Source organism: Manacus vitellinus, unplaced genomic scaffold (assembly GCF_001715985.3).
Source record: "Manacus vitellinus isolate BGI_N305 unplaced genomic scaffold, ASM171598v3 scaffold_25_pilon, whole genome shotgun sequence".
Classification (NCBI taxonomy): Eukaryota; Metazoa; Chordata; class Aves; order Passeriformes; family Pipridae; genus Manacus; species Manacus vitellinus.
The window spans coordinates 2,314,731-2,330,567 of record NW_021939882.1 but is presented as its reverse complement, the minus strand read 5'-3'; the positions used below and the strand labels follow the sequence as shown (position 1 = coordinate 2,330,567).

The window sequence follows — 15,837 nt, the reverse complement described above, 5'->3', positions numbered from 1 at the left end:
TAGACCTGCAAGTAAGGATTTTGATTACCAAGTACAGAATTTGAAAGATTAAAAGTTAGCGAGAAATTTGGAGAATTTAGGATCCTGATTGAGAAGACTACAATTGAGACCAATCCAAAGAACTGCCAAAAATCTCCTTACATAAAGGACAAAAGGAGTGTTCAGGACCAATCTAAGTTCCATTACCTTAATAGTGGGCAAACCTTAAGGAGATGTTTGAAGAAAACTAAAGATATAAAGCGTAAAGAGATAACGTACACAGTGAATTTTCAGGAAGGAAACCATGCGTGGGCTAATACCAATCTCTGCAAATTTGGCTGACTTCCTAGGTAAAGGAAGTACAGTACATCTAGTCTATGCAGACATTAAAGGCATTTGGCCTGCTGCCCTGTGGGATGGTGTCACTTAGACTTTGTGAGGTGGGTCAGGGACTGGCTATGGGGGAGGTGGTAGCGGATGAGCAGGCGGCACCATGGGAGTTATCAGTGAACAGCCAAAAAGATGGGTTTTGGGACCGAACTTCATATTTTTGCTCTTTGCTGTTGTACAAAAAAAGTTGGCACACGGAGCAGAGCACTGCTGAGTTTTTTAAACAGGAGAAGAGCAGGATTCCTCACGCAGAGCACAGGGTGACCTTCAGGGCTGAAATTGCCTGGGCTCAAGCTGGGATGAAATACAGCAGTGAAGAGTACAAAATCATGCTCTGAGGTTAAATAATGAGGGTTTTGGCTATCAGTTGACAGCTCAGTTGAAAACTACAGAGGAGGAGAAAGTTCTAATTGCATTTAAGGACGAGAACACAGGGTAGATGTGAGCCTGCAACACACTGCAGCCACGTGAGGGGCAGCCCAGGGCTGGGTAGATCTGTCCAGGAGGAGAGGGGTCTTGGCACGGTTCCTACTCGTGAAATCCCCTTCCTGGCATACGCGTTTGTATCAATCATTAGCTAGACATCTAGAGCTGGGTAAACACATTTTTGGCTTTGAATGGTGATGACAGGCTTGGAGCATTACCTAATAAGGTGGGACCACTTGATTGCATGGTGTGCTATATATTCCTGCTCCTACCTGCGATCTTCCTCGCCTGCACAGAGAGCACGCAGGCTGCACTGGAGCCGTATCCTTGGCTGCCATGAAGACAACAGGCATTTTCCTAAGGGCAGCTCTAGCCCTTTGCTGCTGCTTTGGTGAGTATTTCCTGGGATACTGCAGAGATTGATCTAGCTGAATTGGAGCTGAATTTTCATTTCAGTAAGAGTCTTTGGGTCTTGCGACATGGACGAGAACCTTATTCCGTGCAGAAATATCCTTCCTGAGAGAGCGTAGCAAAAAAGTTAGGTTTCAAGATTGAGGTTTTAGCAAACATCATGCAGGCAACTGTTTTCATCTTCTTGGTTTGTAAGAGCAGTTGCTGAAGGAGCAGCCCTAGTGCAGGGCAGGAACTTGCACATGGGAGTCCTGTGTATAAAGAGCAAAACAAAGCTGTTAGAAATGGCATCATTACCCATGTGAGCAACATAAATGCAAACTTAAAACTCTAGAGTTGCTCTGTAAGTTTATTGTGCTGCTCCTGGTAACTGAGAAAGATGTGTTTGGAGATGGACAGTGCCAGTGGTTGATAGTCATCTTAAGCACGCATGTCCAAACTTCTGAAAGTCAAATATTAAGTCTCTTGGGTTAAAATCCAAGAGTACTGAATTGAAAGTACCTTCCCTCTAACATCTGAGGGATGGATTAATATGTATGCTCTCATGTGTTTTATCTGCCCTCAAAAGTAACTTTTAATACATCCTATGGCCATTTACTGGCACAATGTGGAACTCCATATTTTCCTAAACTAAATAAGTTAATCAACAACATCACTGAATTTAAAAGTCTCATGAAAAGCTTTACAAATGTATTCTTTGCATATTAGTAATTTGATATTTTTTTCTCCATTTTTTTCTTTTAGGTACTGCCTTTGGAGTTCAGGTAAGCTACAGATCTATTTATTCTGTTCTATTCAGGTTTCTGGTAAAGCAGAAATAGTATGTAATTACCCAATGAGCACATGGATTAAATCTAATGAAATCATAGCTGTTCAAATAATATTTTCCAGTGCATGGCTGAATAATATTGCAATTTCATGAGAAAGTAAAAGATCCCCATTTCTCGCAGTATTTTCAGTTCATTAAATAAAAGGAAAAAGCAAGAATTGTGCAATCCTATTATATTAGCTCTTAGACATAATTTAGTTACTCCAAGCCAAAGGCAGTAGTTTGCCTCCCCATGAGGAATACTGTCTTATGATATGCTTGAAAGTATCAAAGACTTGTGACTCTGATAATTGTTTCCATATGGTAAGACCCAAAGAACTGTGTTCCTTGCATAAATTTCTATACCTATATCACAGAGAGGAAAACAGCAGGGTCTGAGCCATGCATTTGTCTGCAGGTTCTTCCCACGCAGCTACGAGACTCCTGTAGCTCACAGAGTGCAGCACGATCTGAAACGATCCGCTGTTGAGCCGAGGGGCTCCAGCGCAGGGCTGGGCTCCTGATTGCCAGCTGCCTTCATTAAACAGTGTCTCACCCACAACAATCCTTCCCCTATGCTGTGCACCCCTGGACTCCATCAGGAAAGCATAATCAGAAACTTCTGTAGGGAGGATTCCCTTCTCCTGACTGCCTGAGCAGATTCCCAATAGTGCCTCTAATTTGCCTGTCGGCAGGAGCTGCAGGCACTGTGGCAGTGGGAGGCTGCTGGGGGTTTCATTCCATGAGGGAGCCAAAATTGGGGCTGATTCTCTGCTCCTTTCACAGCTTGACTGCAGTGAGTATGCCAGAGGCATTACCAAGGATGGAAGGTCCTGGGTAGCTTGCCCAAGGCACTTGAAACCAGTCTGTGGCACTGATGGCAACACGTACAGCAACGACTGTGGGATCTGCCTGCACAATGAGTAAGTATTGCTGGGAAACTCAGAGAAACCTTAAGGCAAGGTGTTCCAGGTAAAGGTGGCAGCTTTGTTCCCCAAAGATGAGCTGGGATGAGGAGCAGCTGGGTGCCAACACTGCCAGCTTCGAGGCAATGGTGCTCTGAGATCCTTGACACTGGTCTGCTTCCTTCTAGGGAACACAGTGACAGTGTGGAGAAGGCCCATGATGGAGAATGCGAGCCAAAATCTATCGTGGTAAGACAAAGTCTGTAATGGGGGCAGTTCAAACACCACACAAAAGGAGAATAGAGCATGCACAACTGGTCTGCACAGCCCAAAAGGGATTAAAATCTGATGATAACCAAAGCTGGGAGGGTTTTTCTGGGCTATCTGATACCATATCTCTGTTATTTTCTACTTCAGACTTCTAGTCTCTGTGTTTAGGAATAAAATGAAAGTAATATGTTGGCTGAGGTTTGGATCTCACCGCTTGGATAGCTCCAGTAGGATCTTATGAAGGATCTTGCAAAACCCAAATCACAATCCTTCTTGCTATGCCATTTCTTTTCAGCGGGAGAGAATTCTCACAGAGAATTCTGCTTTTGATAGTGGAATTATTTTGTCCCCAAAGACTGAGAGAGAGTAAACGGACTATGTAGGAGTGTTGTATCTTTATATCAAAAATGTGTGGTTTTTGGTTTTCTCCCTCTATTCCTGCTATTTGTACAGATTGACTGCAGTAAGTACCAAAGAGCTGTAATAGATGATCATGCCATGGTACCATGCCCAAGGATATGGAAACCAGTCTGCGGCTCAGATGGCTTCACTTATGCCAACGATTGTGAGATCTGTGCCCATAACATGTAAGTCTTGTGCGTGGAACATCCTTCTGGGTAGTTAGTGACTTAAGGCTCTCAGAAGCACTTCTGTAAAATATTAGTCTTAAGGCAGGTGTCTCTGTAGGTCTCCTTGGAACTGGCTGGTTTTAATTCTTCAGCCAGCTTGAGTTTTCTTCCCTATTTTTTGACTGTGGTCGTGAGGGGAATCACAAAAAACCCAGAGCAGAGCCATGAACAGATCAAAGTGTTACTTATAATACCGAATTATTCCTAACACTTCATTCCCGTGGAATGTGGGAATACTGTGCATTTGCTGTGGCCATCTGCAGGTTGCATTCAGACAAGTCAAGCAGTTGTAGTGTCCCACAAGGTGGGTGGAACTCAGCTTTGTTGTCCCAGTGCCTGGAGTGACATGGGGGAAGTTATTCTCAATACTTCCTAACCAAAGCTTTTCTTTCTTTCAGAGAATATGACACCAATATTACCAAAGTACATGACGGAGAATGCAAGGAATTTGTAAGTGCAACAGAAGTCAAAAATTAATTTTTTAGGGCTGCTAATAGAATCCTGAGGACCCCACAGATTTCGCTAGGAAACTACAAGAGATCCATAGCACAAGGCTTACAGGGGTCCCAGTTCCTGCTTTGCTTTTCTGGATGATGTGGGTGGATTTGGCATCCTCCTTGCTCCAAAGAGAAGGTCATCCCATGCTTACCACACCAAACTGAGGAAGGAAGAAGGAGAGGGATATGGAATGAGGAGCTGCAGTGAGTCAGTGCTTCAGAACTCACTTCCCTACGTGCTAAGCTGGCTTGTGTGCCCAGAGGAAGGGGTGGGGGGCAAGATTTCGCTTGCCAACATTCTGTGCAGGTTGGCAGTTTTCTCTCTGGAGATCACAAGCATTTCAACCCTCAGCAACAGAGATTCAAAATTCCCATGCTGGTGGTTTTCACAGACATAGTGAGATTCACAAGAGCACTAAGCATACATATTTATAGAGCATGGTGTATTGTACCTTTGTGTGAGGCCAACAGTCTGGTGCTTCAAGAAGAGAAGGTTCTGTATTTCAGCACCAAAATTCTGGGATGTCTGAAGCCCATTCTCTGACTGATAGATAACCATTTTTTCCTATCCTTTCAAACCCTGTGCTGAACTACAGGGAATCTGAAGTAAGAAGTAATCACAGAGCTGGAGAAGTGTGGAGAAAACCAACAGAAACCAAAACAGTATTAGTCAGATTTACAGCTGGGGAAAAATGTTTCTAACCAAATTCAAGAACATTTTTTTGATGAGAAGAGGCCCAAAATTTTATACGTGTTCTTCTGCCTGAAGAATCCCTTTGACAAGATAGTCCTTTTTCTTGACTGCTAGAGAACTAGGATAACATTAAGAAAGCTCATTTCTGATTGGAAATTTAACTTCAGTGTATCAGGGCTTTGTCCTGTTGCAGAAACAACTGAGGCTTGGATACAGAGTGAACAGCTTTTGCATCAGCTTTTCTTGCATAGCAAGGGCCCCACCAGAGCTTTTTGTCCTTATTTTGATAGGTTGACTGCGACAAGTACCCAACACAAGTCACTAAAGATGGCAGAGTATTAGTATCCTGTCCAAGGGACCTGAATCCAGTTTGCGGCACAGATGGCAACACATATGATAACGAATGCGGGATCTGTGCCCACAATGGGTAAGTGCCATCCTTAGAGAGCTCCTTCTGAGTAGCCAGCAATGCTGTGCAGTCCTGAGAACCACCCTGCTGCATTTCTGCTTATGCCTGTTTCTTCAAGTCTCTTAGAAACTGGGTTGGTTTGGGATTTACCTTGAGTTTCTTTCTGATATCTTCTTTGTGCTTGTGAGAGGAAACCTTGAAGAGTAATAAGGCAGCTCCTTGGATTAGTCTGTGAGCTGGGCAGTGACTGGGCAGAGGAAGGAACAATTCAGAATATTACTTTAAATTGCATGTTGTAGGAAGATGGGATGAGCTTGTTAATGAGTAAAGTAGCTATTCTGATACACTTTTATAGTTTGCTTCATTTTCCACATGACTGTGACCAAGAGGTTAAGCATTTAGTTCCTAAATTTTATTGTTTCCCTCCTCCAGAATACAAAAGACCCATGTTGGCAGAAAGCACAGTGGACAGTGCAGACAGGAGACTTCTGATGTAAGTGTTTGATATAAGCCTTACTTCTCTTAGCTGTATCAACTGAAAGGTTCCCTGAGGTGACATCTACTCTGAAAGTGAGCTGGCCTAAAACCTGGCTTTCTACACTGGTCTATTAAGTCTTGTCAGGTTCTTGTGTTGAGGATGCCTGTGAATCCCATCTGAGGCAGGTGTCCTCTGGGCCCTCCTTGCCCTCTCAGCCCTGGCAGATGGGCTGCACAAGAGCTAGGCACAGAGCTTTCACTATGAATTCACACCTATGTCAGCCTTTGAGGTGGGGGTGGGGATGTATTCTGGAATATGGAGCACACCTGAAGTTTTGATCTGAGTGTATCAGCTGAGAAGTCCCAGAACTGGTGTCTAGGACATGCCAACACACAAATGAGGGAATTGGGCATTTTGGGCTTTGTGTTTGAAGGGCACCCTCAAAGGAAGATCAAAGTCTTCATTGTTTTGGTGTTTTGTTTATACTGCACAATGAAAAGAGGACTATGTTTTTCCCTTTTTAAATTGCTTTTCTGACATATCTTGCATTTGGGATTGACCAAGCTTCTTACTCCAGTGATTTGGCATCTCACAAACTATGGTAGTGCCATGCAGTTCCTTCTGTGCATGAGAGGATTCATGCAGAACTGACTCAACCTGGCTTTGCAAGAACTGAGCCATAGCACTAGTGTTGCATCAGTATCCCAGTGTAAAAGACATGGAAGGAGGTTATGATGGAATTTTTTTTTGGTCAGAAAACCAGGTCTTCCTCACGTTTGTCATTGCTGCCTTTTGCAGATCGATTGCAGTCAATACCCAGCAAGAAAGGTTAAGGGAGGCAAAGCCCTGGTACGCTGCCCCAGGATCCTGCGCCCTGTCTGCGGCACAGACGGATTTACTTATGACAATGAGTGTAGCATCTGTGCCCATAACGTGTAAGTGCTGTACATAGGACTCTCTTTCGGAGTGACTAGCCATGGTTAGTGCTCCACATGCCTTTTCTTTTGGCGCCAACATATCCATACATCTTTTTCTGTTTCTCTTTCAAACTCCTGAAGCCTCTGTCACCTTCATTTTCTTCCCTGATGCTCTCCTTTTTTACCTCCTCGGGGGAGCTGTGGGAGAATCAGTTCTTGATTTGAGCAAACTATGAATGCTGTGATATCTGGGCAGGGGAAAGAGTGGATGGGACTGTGGTGTTTGGGCAGAGGAAAGAGCAGATGGGGCTCCTGTGTAGCACACAGTGAGGAAACCTGATGGATCTGCACCCATTATGCTTGCTAATGACTGGGATAAGCTGGTTCATAAGGAAATCAGATGCCTCCTTTATCATATATATGGGCTATGAGTTCAGTTTGCTTTCTCTGGTACCTGGGTGTCACAGGGCTCAGCTGGTGTGTGTGCTAACCCCAACCTCTCCCTTTCAGACAACACGAGACTGATGTTAAGAAAAGCCATGAGGGAAGATGCAAGGAGGAAAGCACTCCTGTAAGTATACTTTTAGCTATGAAATAAGCACCATCTACTCTCTCTCCAGCCTCCAGGAACACCCTGGCTGGGCTCAGTGCACCCTCTGTGCTCATGGATGGATGGAGCTTGGTGCACAGGGCTCATGTTGATGCTGTGGTTCTCCCTAGTTGCTCGCAGTTGCTGATGCCAATGTGCTGTACATGAGGGTAAGAGAGGACAGGGACAGGTTGGGACTTCAGAAACAAAATGTCCCAGTACTGCAGATCTCTGAACAGAAATCATCAGAGGCAGCACAAGAACCATGCAGCTCATTTTAGCACAGTAGGAGAGAAGGCAGAAGGCTGTGTTAGATGTCAGTGTATTTATTCAGTGATAGGATTTCCATTGCACTAGACAGGCAGGGTAAAAAATCCTTGTGCTCTGGTCAGCCAGGACAAATCTGCTCTCAGGTATGTGTACAGAAATAGCTTTATTATCCTGCACAGCAACAATATGTGCTGATAATATCTCAACACATTTATTCTGCTTATGCAGAGCAGCTCTGAAGCACCAAAAATAATTTCATGCATCCTGAGGGACTGCAATATATTTTCTATACAAAAGACAAGTTGTTAAAATGCTGTCTTTGCTTTAATTTGCTCTTGGACCATGTGGGAAATATGGATAATAAGAGACACTGCATTGGGGAAACTGTGGAAAATGACAGTAAAGTGTCAGTGGTGCTTAGCCAGTGTAGACTGATTTCCTATAGATGTTTGTCTATTTATCCTCAAATATTTGAATTAATAGATTGTATATATTGTAAATATTTTTGTGTCAGGAGCTGGTGAAACAGGTCTTGCTGCTGTTTTGGAAAATCCAAACCAAAATCTCAGATACAGTTAACTATGTCAAGCTGGACTTAATATCAAACACTTTCAATCAGATTCATCAAGTTGCACTTGGGGACATTTAGATTAAACCTTAGGAGAAAATTCCTCATTGAAAGTCTGGTCAGTGGAAAAGGCTGACCAGAGAATTGGTGGAATCACTGTCCCTGGAAGTGTTCAAAAGACATGTGGATGTGGCACTGAGGGATATGGTTTGGTGGTGAACGTGGCGGTGCTGAGTTAACAGTTGGATTTCAGGGGTCTTTTCCAACCTTTATGATTTTGTGAAATGCTGGATTTAAGACTTGTATGTGTACTACTCTAGGAAAATAATCTTTTTGGCCAGCTGTTCCTTTCTTCCCTCTGCTAGCACAAAATACCAAACCCAACTACCATTACTTAACTATTTTCTAATGCAAGAGTAAACTTAAAAAACCTCTGGTTTTCCCCTGACATAAGCCTTTAAAATCTGGAGGATCAGCGTGGACAGACTGCAGGTGAGACACTCTTCCATCTTGCACCAGCTGACCCAGCATTGCTGTTTTGCCTCCCCAGGTTGACTGCAGCACATACCTGAGCAATACCAAATCAGGGGAAGCCATGATGGCCTGTCCCTTCATCTTGCGTGAGCTCTGTGGGACAGACGGTGTCACCTACAGCAACGACTGTGCGCTCTGTGCCCATAACATGTAAGCCCTGGAGGTCACCCCCAGAGAGCTCCACAGTTATTTGTTGAGCATTTTTAACTCTCCTTTCTCTTCCAGTGCCTCTGGAACTGAGGTTGCCAAGAGGCACGATGGAAGGTGCGTAGAGGAAGCTCCCCAAGTAAGTGAAACCTAAAGAAAAACAAGAGTTTGAGCAGGTGCCAACTGCATAACTTGAACAAACGCTGGTTGGTTTGGGTGGCGTAACCTCCACGGAGGTCATGGTTTGTGCTGACCTTCCTTCTGTGGGTGAATATCACCCTCCTGGCAGCAGCAACACTGTGCACTTCCTGCACACAGTCAGGAAAAGAAAGAGGAGAGGACAGGTGAGGAAAGAGTTATGAGACAGGTAACATAAATGATTTAAGGCTTTACACGAAGAAATCCTTTTCCCACAGCAGTCCATCATAGCTGCTGCAGGAACTTAGCAGCCCATTTTGGCAATATGGAAAGGGTACCCAGAGAACCCAGTGCCTCCTGGATGCTTGTGTTTTACAAAAGGATGTTCTACAAAGATTAGAGAATTGCCTGTGTTTTGAATGCTAATACCTAAGGTATCAGGGGATACCTGATACTCATCCCTGTTTTTTATTTTGTTTTGTTTTTTCTTTTTTTTTTGTAAATGCAATGTAATCTAATGTATACCAACAATGAATCTTGTGAAAATACCAGATTAACTATATTTGGCCAGCTCTAAACTATTTACTCTCACTGGGGAATAGAAGAACAAAGCCACCTCATTAGCATTTGTTTGAAAGAGTCAACATCCCGAGTCAGATATTTCATTTCTATACAAACAAACTATGAAATGTCATTCCTTTGTTTCCCGAGTGCACTCTGTGCTCAGGCTGGGTGAGATACATAAATCAGGAAAGAAGAGCTCACACTGGAGAAACTGGGAGTGCTAAAATGCAAGGCCAGCTCTTCAGCTGGCGTAAATCAGCTTCAACGGCTGCCACTCCTGCTGGCAGGTTTCAACACTCGGGACCATCCCATCGCAACAAAAGTCCTGTCAGCACATCCCCCCTCCATTCTTGTGGGCCATGAAAAACACCCTGGTCACAGACAGCCCCCTTGCAGGAAGTGCATAAATCGTGTCATTTTGATTTGCAGATTATTTTTGAGCTGCACTTTGTAATATCCTGGTCAGTTCAGCAAGGTATAGATAGGGGCATCATGATAAATGCAAAGCTGAATGAGTAATGTCTACCTTCCAGCCTTCATTCAGTCTTCTCCAGCATAAGGCTGTGAAAGGAAATTCCTGGTTTTCCATGAAGAATGAGTTAATATATAACCATAATTATTCCTCTGGCAGATCCTTTTAGGATCTGGCGTAGGCAGATTTAGGCAGAGGCAAAAGCAGAGGGGGTTGTGTCTGGGCTCCCTTGCACAGAGCAGAGCCCGTGTCAGAGCTTTTGGTGTCCTTGTTCCCCAGCTCAACTGCAGCCAGTACCGAATGTCCACGCAGAAGGATGGCACACAGCTGATGGCCTGCACGATGCTCTACGATCCTGTCTGCGGCACCGACGGTGTCACCTACGCCAGCGAGTGTACGCTGTGTGCCCACAACATGTAAGTACCTCCCTGGGGGTGGATGGATCCCTGAGTGCCAAGTGAAATTCAAGGACTCTCTATGAAACCCTGTGCTGGAGGGGTCCTGTCTGTCTGCCCACATTTTCCTGCTTCCTTTGTTGGTCTTTGACATAGGTGTTCAATCCCAGAGCTCCACAAAGCGGGGTGCGTCAACCATGGGCACATGTCTGACCCACAAGGGCACATTCTTGGTGGTGCTGTGGAGGCAGTGCTAACTAAGGTGGTTGATCTGAAAATCCTGTGGCTCCATGGGAGTGAGGTTTGTTCTTGCTCTGTGGTTGTACTGGGGAAGGTCGTGGTTAACAATGGTCTCTCCTTCCTCCAGGGAGCATCAGACCAACCTTGGCAAAAGAAAGAACGGACGCTGTGAAGAGGACATTACAAGAGTGAGTAAGAAAGGATGGGAACAAAGGGTGAAGTCCAGTGTCTGTTAGACTCATGAGGGACTGTTTTCACTCTGTTTTACAAACTGGGGGAGTGATGGTGTACAGACCCGAGGAGATCCCTTATGACACTGGTCATAAAACAGCCAACATCTGTCCCACTGCTGTGTAACAGTGTAGGAAAAGGCATGGTAGTGAGCATAAACAGTACAAAATCACATCTGCAACCAGGAGGAAACTTTGAGTTGGTTATAATAATGTTACAGCCACTTTCATTTCTCAGTGGGTGTCATTCCTTATGCTGGGGGGACACAGTTTGCTCTCAGGCAGAGAGACTCATGTCTATTTTCTGTGTGCAGGAGCTCTGCAAGGGCTTCAAAGAAGTGTCTCCTATATGCACCATGGAATATGTGCCCCACTGTGGCTCTGATGGCAAAACATACAGCAATAGATGTCTTTTCTGCAATGCCTACCTGTAAGTATAAGAGTAAAACCTTTTCTTTCATGATCAGTTCCTGTACCAACTATGAATTCAGGGCTGTTTTCATGATGCCTTTTTGACTAATAGCTTATGGGTATATACTGGACATTTCCAGTCCACCATGAGTTGTGCAAGGAGATGGGCTTTTTGCATTTTAGGGGAAAATGCAAGGGACCCATTTCTCTGATCTGTACCTGGCCTTCTGTTTGTTAACTTAAAAAGTATATTATTCATTTTCACCAGCACTCAATGTCCCACAAGCTCATGAGGGCATGTGGAAAGTACTTCACAAACCAACTGGACAGTATCAAATGTATGAAACCTTCATCTTTCCTTTAAAGATGATAATGAAAGGGAGTATTTGGGGTTTTGAGACTGCTCTTCATCTCCAGTCAATACTAAATTGTCACTTGGGCCAGTGAAATGAGGAATGTGGCTTCAGCACTTAATATGCTCCGTGTCTAATTCTCCTCTCCCCTTTCTTGCCAGGGAAAGCAGGACAACTCTCAATCTCATGAGTTTGGCTGAATGCTAAGTCTGTGCTGGAGTTCAGCCCAGGAAAACAAGCTCCCTTAAATGTGACTTGCCATGGGGTGATCTTCCCTAGTAACATTTCTTCAGTTTACCTTGTTTCCTTAACTCCTGAGATGCTTGTTCAATAAACTGACTTGGCAAAGTTTCTCTGTCTTAATTGCATATTGCATCTGTTTTGCCCCATCTCATCCCTGACATGGTACTTTGAGTGCCTGTGTATTTTTCTGTTGGTGTTCTCTACCAAACAGTGTGAATGAAACCTTTCCTGCCACGTGTCAGTGCCATTCCTGCTCTGATGAGGGCTTGACCTCCCCGTGGAGCTCCCAGTCACTTCCTCACTTCCCAGAGTCTCCTTGTCAGTGTTAATCTTATCTAACTATATCTCTGTATGACCTGATCACAGACTCTGTCTTTACAGTCACTGCAAGGAGACATTCACCTTGAGAGTATGGTCCACCTCCTCCGTAGGGAAATGGTTCGGATGTGGGTGGTGATTTGCTCTCAAGAAGAGCACTTTTTTGCTTGGGCTAGAAAAGGAAATTGGCTGCCTAGCCAAGAGTTGCCCCTGTCCCAGTTCCTGCTGCCTGTGCAGCCTGTCCCATGGAAGGGACAGCAGCTGCTGTCAGGAAAGGTGCTTCCAATCTGTCTCCACTGAATTTGTCCTCAGTGTCAAGTGCTGTTATATCCTATAATCTACAGGAGGGGTATATTGAGCTGCAATCAGGGTTACAAACAGCAAAAGTGTACACTCATGAAATATCTTAATTTATTAATGCAACAGAATATCTCCAGGACTGGTGGGCAGTGGTCACCCCTGAGATGGGGGACAGCGCTAGTACATCACTGAACTGCTTTCTAAAGACTTTTGAGAAGGAAAAGGATTCAGAGGTTCATTTTTGACCAGTTTTAACTGAATATATAAGAAGTCATAGGAAAACAATTCTGCCTCAGAGTTGTTTTGACTACTTTTCTGAGACCAAAGAGGTCATGACTTGGTGATACAATTGTCATTTTGGTGGTTTTTATGGATGGCAGGGAGGTAGGAAAACCTTGGGGCTACCCTTCATCTATTGGCAACACAGGTACAGCCACTGCCACTACCTCCACATGAGGTCACCAAAGCCATTGCAAGTCCAATATTTTAGGGTTCAGGGTTTCTTCTGGACTACAGCTAGTGCCTCCCCAGTTCAATGTCCCATTGTAGTTTACCAGAGAATAACACAATTATTTGGATCAGTTTGGAAAGTCACTCTTTGAATTGTCAGGCCAGAAGAATAGGCTGAAGGCAAATGTTCCTGACTTGGAGATACTGGGGCTATTGTACCAGAGAATGAGGCCAAAGTACCTCTGTGCCATTAGTGTCCATTTTCAAGATGATTTGTAACTAACAATAGCTTATTGTACTTTTCTTTGGTCTGTGTCCTAAAGTAAATGTTCCTTTAGTTTATATAACCTTTTTGCCATTTTCTGTTCTGGTGCTTTTGCAGAACATGCTGCTTCAGTCTGAAGTGTTACTGGGTTATCCTCAGGGATAAGACCTGAATATTTTTTTTGTGGACTTTGGCAACCTTTTACTTGGACTGAGCTCTGACCACTGGCTTTTTCAAGCCTTCTCAAGCCTTTGCAGTAAAGCTGTCAAGGGCCAACTGAATGGCATTGGCTTGGCACACCTGTGCCAAAGCCTCCTCTGTGGAGCTCATTGTCTGATGACACCAAAAGCAAACAAGAATTCAAGGAGGCACAAAGCTGAGGATAAGTCAGAGCAATCCAATGAAGCAGCCAAAGGGGTTATTAGACAGAGGTTTCCATGCAGTATTCACCAGTAGGTTTCATGTAGAAGCACATAATGGAATAAATCACTAAAACTGGGCCAGGAAATGGAAAAAGCCTCACATTGGAGTTTAAATATCCCCCAGGCTCAGGGGGTGTTTTATGAAGCAATATAACTATAAAAATAGGGCATCCTTCTCAGGGACAGTGTGGTTTTCTGTGCCTTGGATTTGTTTTTCAGCTGTTCCAGGGTTACTTACTGAGTGTTTGTTACTTGGATGATTTCTTTCTGCTTTGTGTTGGAAATGGCCTCAAGTTGCATCAAGGGAGCTTTAGATCTGATATTAGGAAAAATTTATTCATGGAAAGGGTTGTCAAGCATTGGAAGAGGCTGCTCAGGGAAGTGGTTGAGTCACCATCCCTGGAGGGATTTAAAAGATGTGTAGATGTGACACTTGAGGACATGGTTTAGTGGTGTCTGTGGCAGTGCTGGGGTAATGTTTGAACTTGATGATCCTGAAGATCTTTTCCAGTCCAAACGTTTCAATGAAAAGGAAGCAATGATCAGGCAAAGACAAACACATTGAAGAGGAAACATTGAATTTTTGTGGTTTAGGAGAGAGGTAGAACAATACCAAGTTTTAAGTGTCACTAACTTGAAAGGTGGTTCAGGTTACAGTTCACTGAATTGGGTGCCTGCTTGGCCATAGATAGAGGAATGTTGGATATATGGATAGATAGAGGTTACTGTGGTGGGAAACAGCAAGAAATCAAAGAATTGCAAAATGGAAAGGATCACTGGAGGTCATCTAGTTCAACCTCTCTGCTCAAGCACGGTCCCCAGTCATCTCATGAACTCAGTGCTTGCCAGACTGCAAATATACTCAGTAACCATCTCCAGGGTGCAGGTGACAGACAGCCCGGTGCTGCGCAGCCTGCTGCTCCATCACTGCTCGGGTGCATAATGCTGCAGAGCCCTGAGGCTGACTTTCTTACTCACCTTGAGCAAAAGCCCAAGCAGCTTCAAAATGTTCAGATTTCTCTCAAAAGCCACTCAACAGTTATGCTAGGAAAGCTTGGTTTTTAGCTTGGAAAGAGACACTGAAAGAATCAGAAGCAAGCATGGTTTTAGTCCTGCTTTAGTGGACTCTTATTTTTGCACTCTTGGTGTGAACGGCAGCAGCTTTATATCCTCAGTCAAGGATACAGCAAAGAAAAAAATAACTTTCCAGTCATTTTTGCATACAGCCGCAGCATCAGGCATCTAAAATTTAGTGCTGAAATGCAGCTGATCCTACTCCACAGGTTGCAGCCCTTGGCTCTGGAGCTGGGAACAGAGTGGCTGAGCTGTGCCAAGGGTTGACAAACTTTGATGTGTTTCACACTGGTGACAGTCCAGCCTCAGGATTTGTGACCTGTACATGTACCAGTACATATCACAGAGGCAATATTTTAATATAAATGTCCTCTTCCTTTCCTTGTTTGTCTGACTTATCTTTATAGCGTTATCAATGTTTTCTGAGTCTACAGTAATTTTTCTTATAAAACAAAGAGGGGGAAGAATTAGGTGAATCATTTAAATTTTGATTGATAAGTGGAATGTAGAAAACAATGCTTAGTCTTTTCATATTGAGCAGAGATATCTTTTTTCACCTTTTATCAGCACTTACCCATCTGTGACTTGAAAAACAAAACCCACAACTTTTACTTGAGTGTGTCTGCACCCAAACTTCATTCAAAAACTTTATCAAAAAATCTATGCCTTTCAAAATTATGTCTGCTGATAATTTCCCTTGGTTTATCTTTTTTTTCATGTGTTGCATTTGCTAGAGGCATGTGGATGGGCCTAGACACTCTGTCATTCTCTTGAGGGATGTGAGAGAGTGACAAGGCTCATCCCACTGATTTTTAAATATTCATTTCAGAAGAATATTTAAATGATTTTTAAAGCACTTTTATAACCATATGTTCCTCAAAAAAAAAAAAAAATCCAGAAATAATTATTCAAACTCATTGTATCAGTTGCACAGGTCTATTTAACTGGCTGCTAGCAAAGAAAATAATTTGGGAACTGAAAAATTTCCTCAGACCTCTATGTTTAAAGGAGTATAACTCTGGTATGCAGCCATTTCATCCA

General features: G+C 43.7%; 1 protein-coding gene across 1 annotated transcript; it reads left to right on the top strand.

Moving 5' to 3' along the window:
• The first annotated feature begins 1,060 nt into the window (after positions 1 to 1,060).
• On the top strand, positions 1,061 to 11,954 carry LOC103764877 (ovoinhibitor). The gene is made up of 16 exons (XM_018073670.2): positions 1,061 to 1,186; positions 1,951 to 1,970; positions 2,801 to 2,937; positions 3,108 to 3,168; positions 3,643 to 3,776; positions 4,217 to 4,268; positions 5,300 to 5,436; positions 5,851 to 5,911; positions 6,695 to 6,831; positions 7,324 to 7,384; positions 8,791 to 8,924; positions 9,000 to 9,060; positions 10,375 to 10,511; positions 10,858 to 10,918; positions 11,275 to 11,390; positions 11,886 to 11,954. Exons 1-16 carry the CDS (start codon positions 1,132 to 1,134, stop codon positions 11,929 to 11,931), a joined length of 1,410 nt encoding a protein of 469 aa, XP_017929159.2. The 5' UTR covers positions 1,061 to 1,131; the 3' UTR covers positions 11,932 to 11,954.
• Positions 11,955 to 15,837: the final 3,883 nt, after the last annotated feature.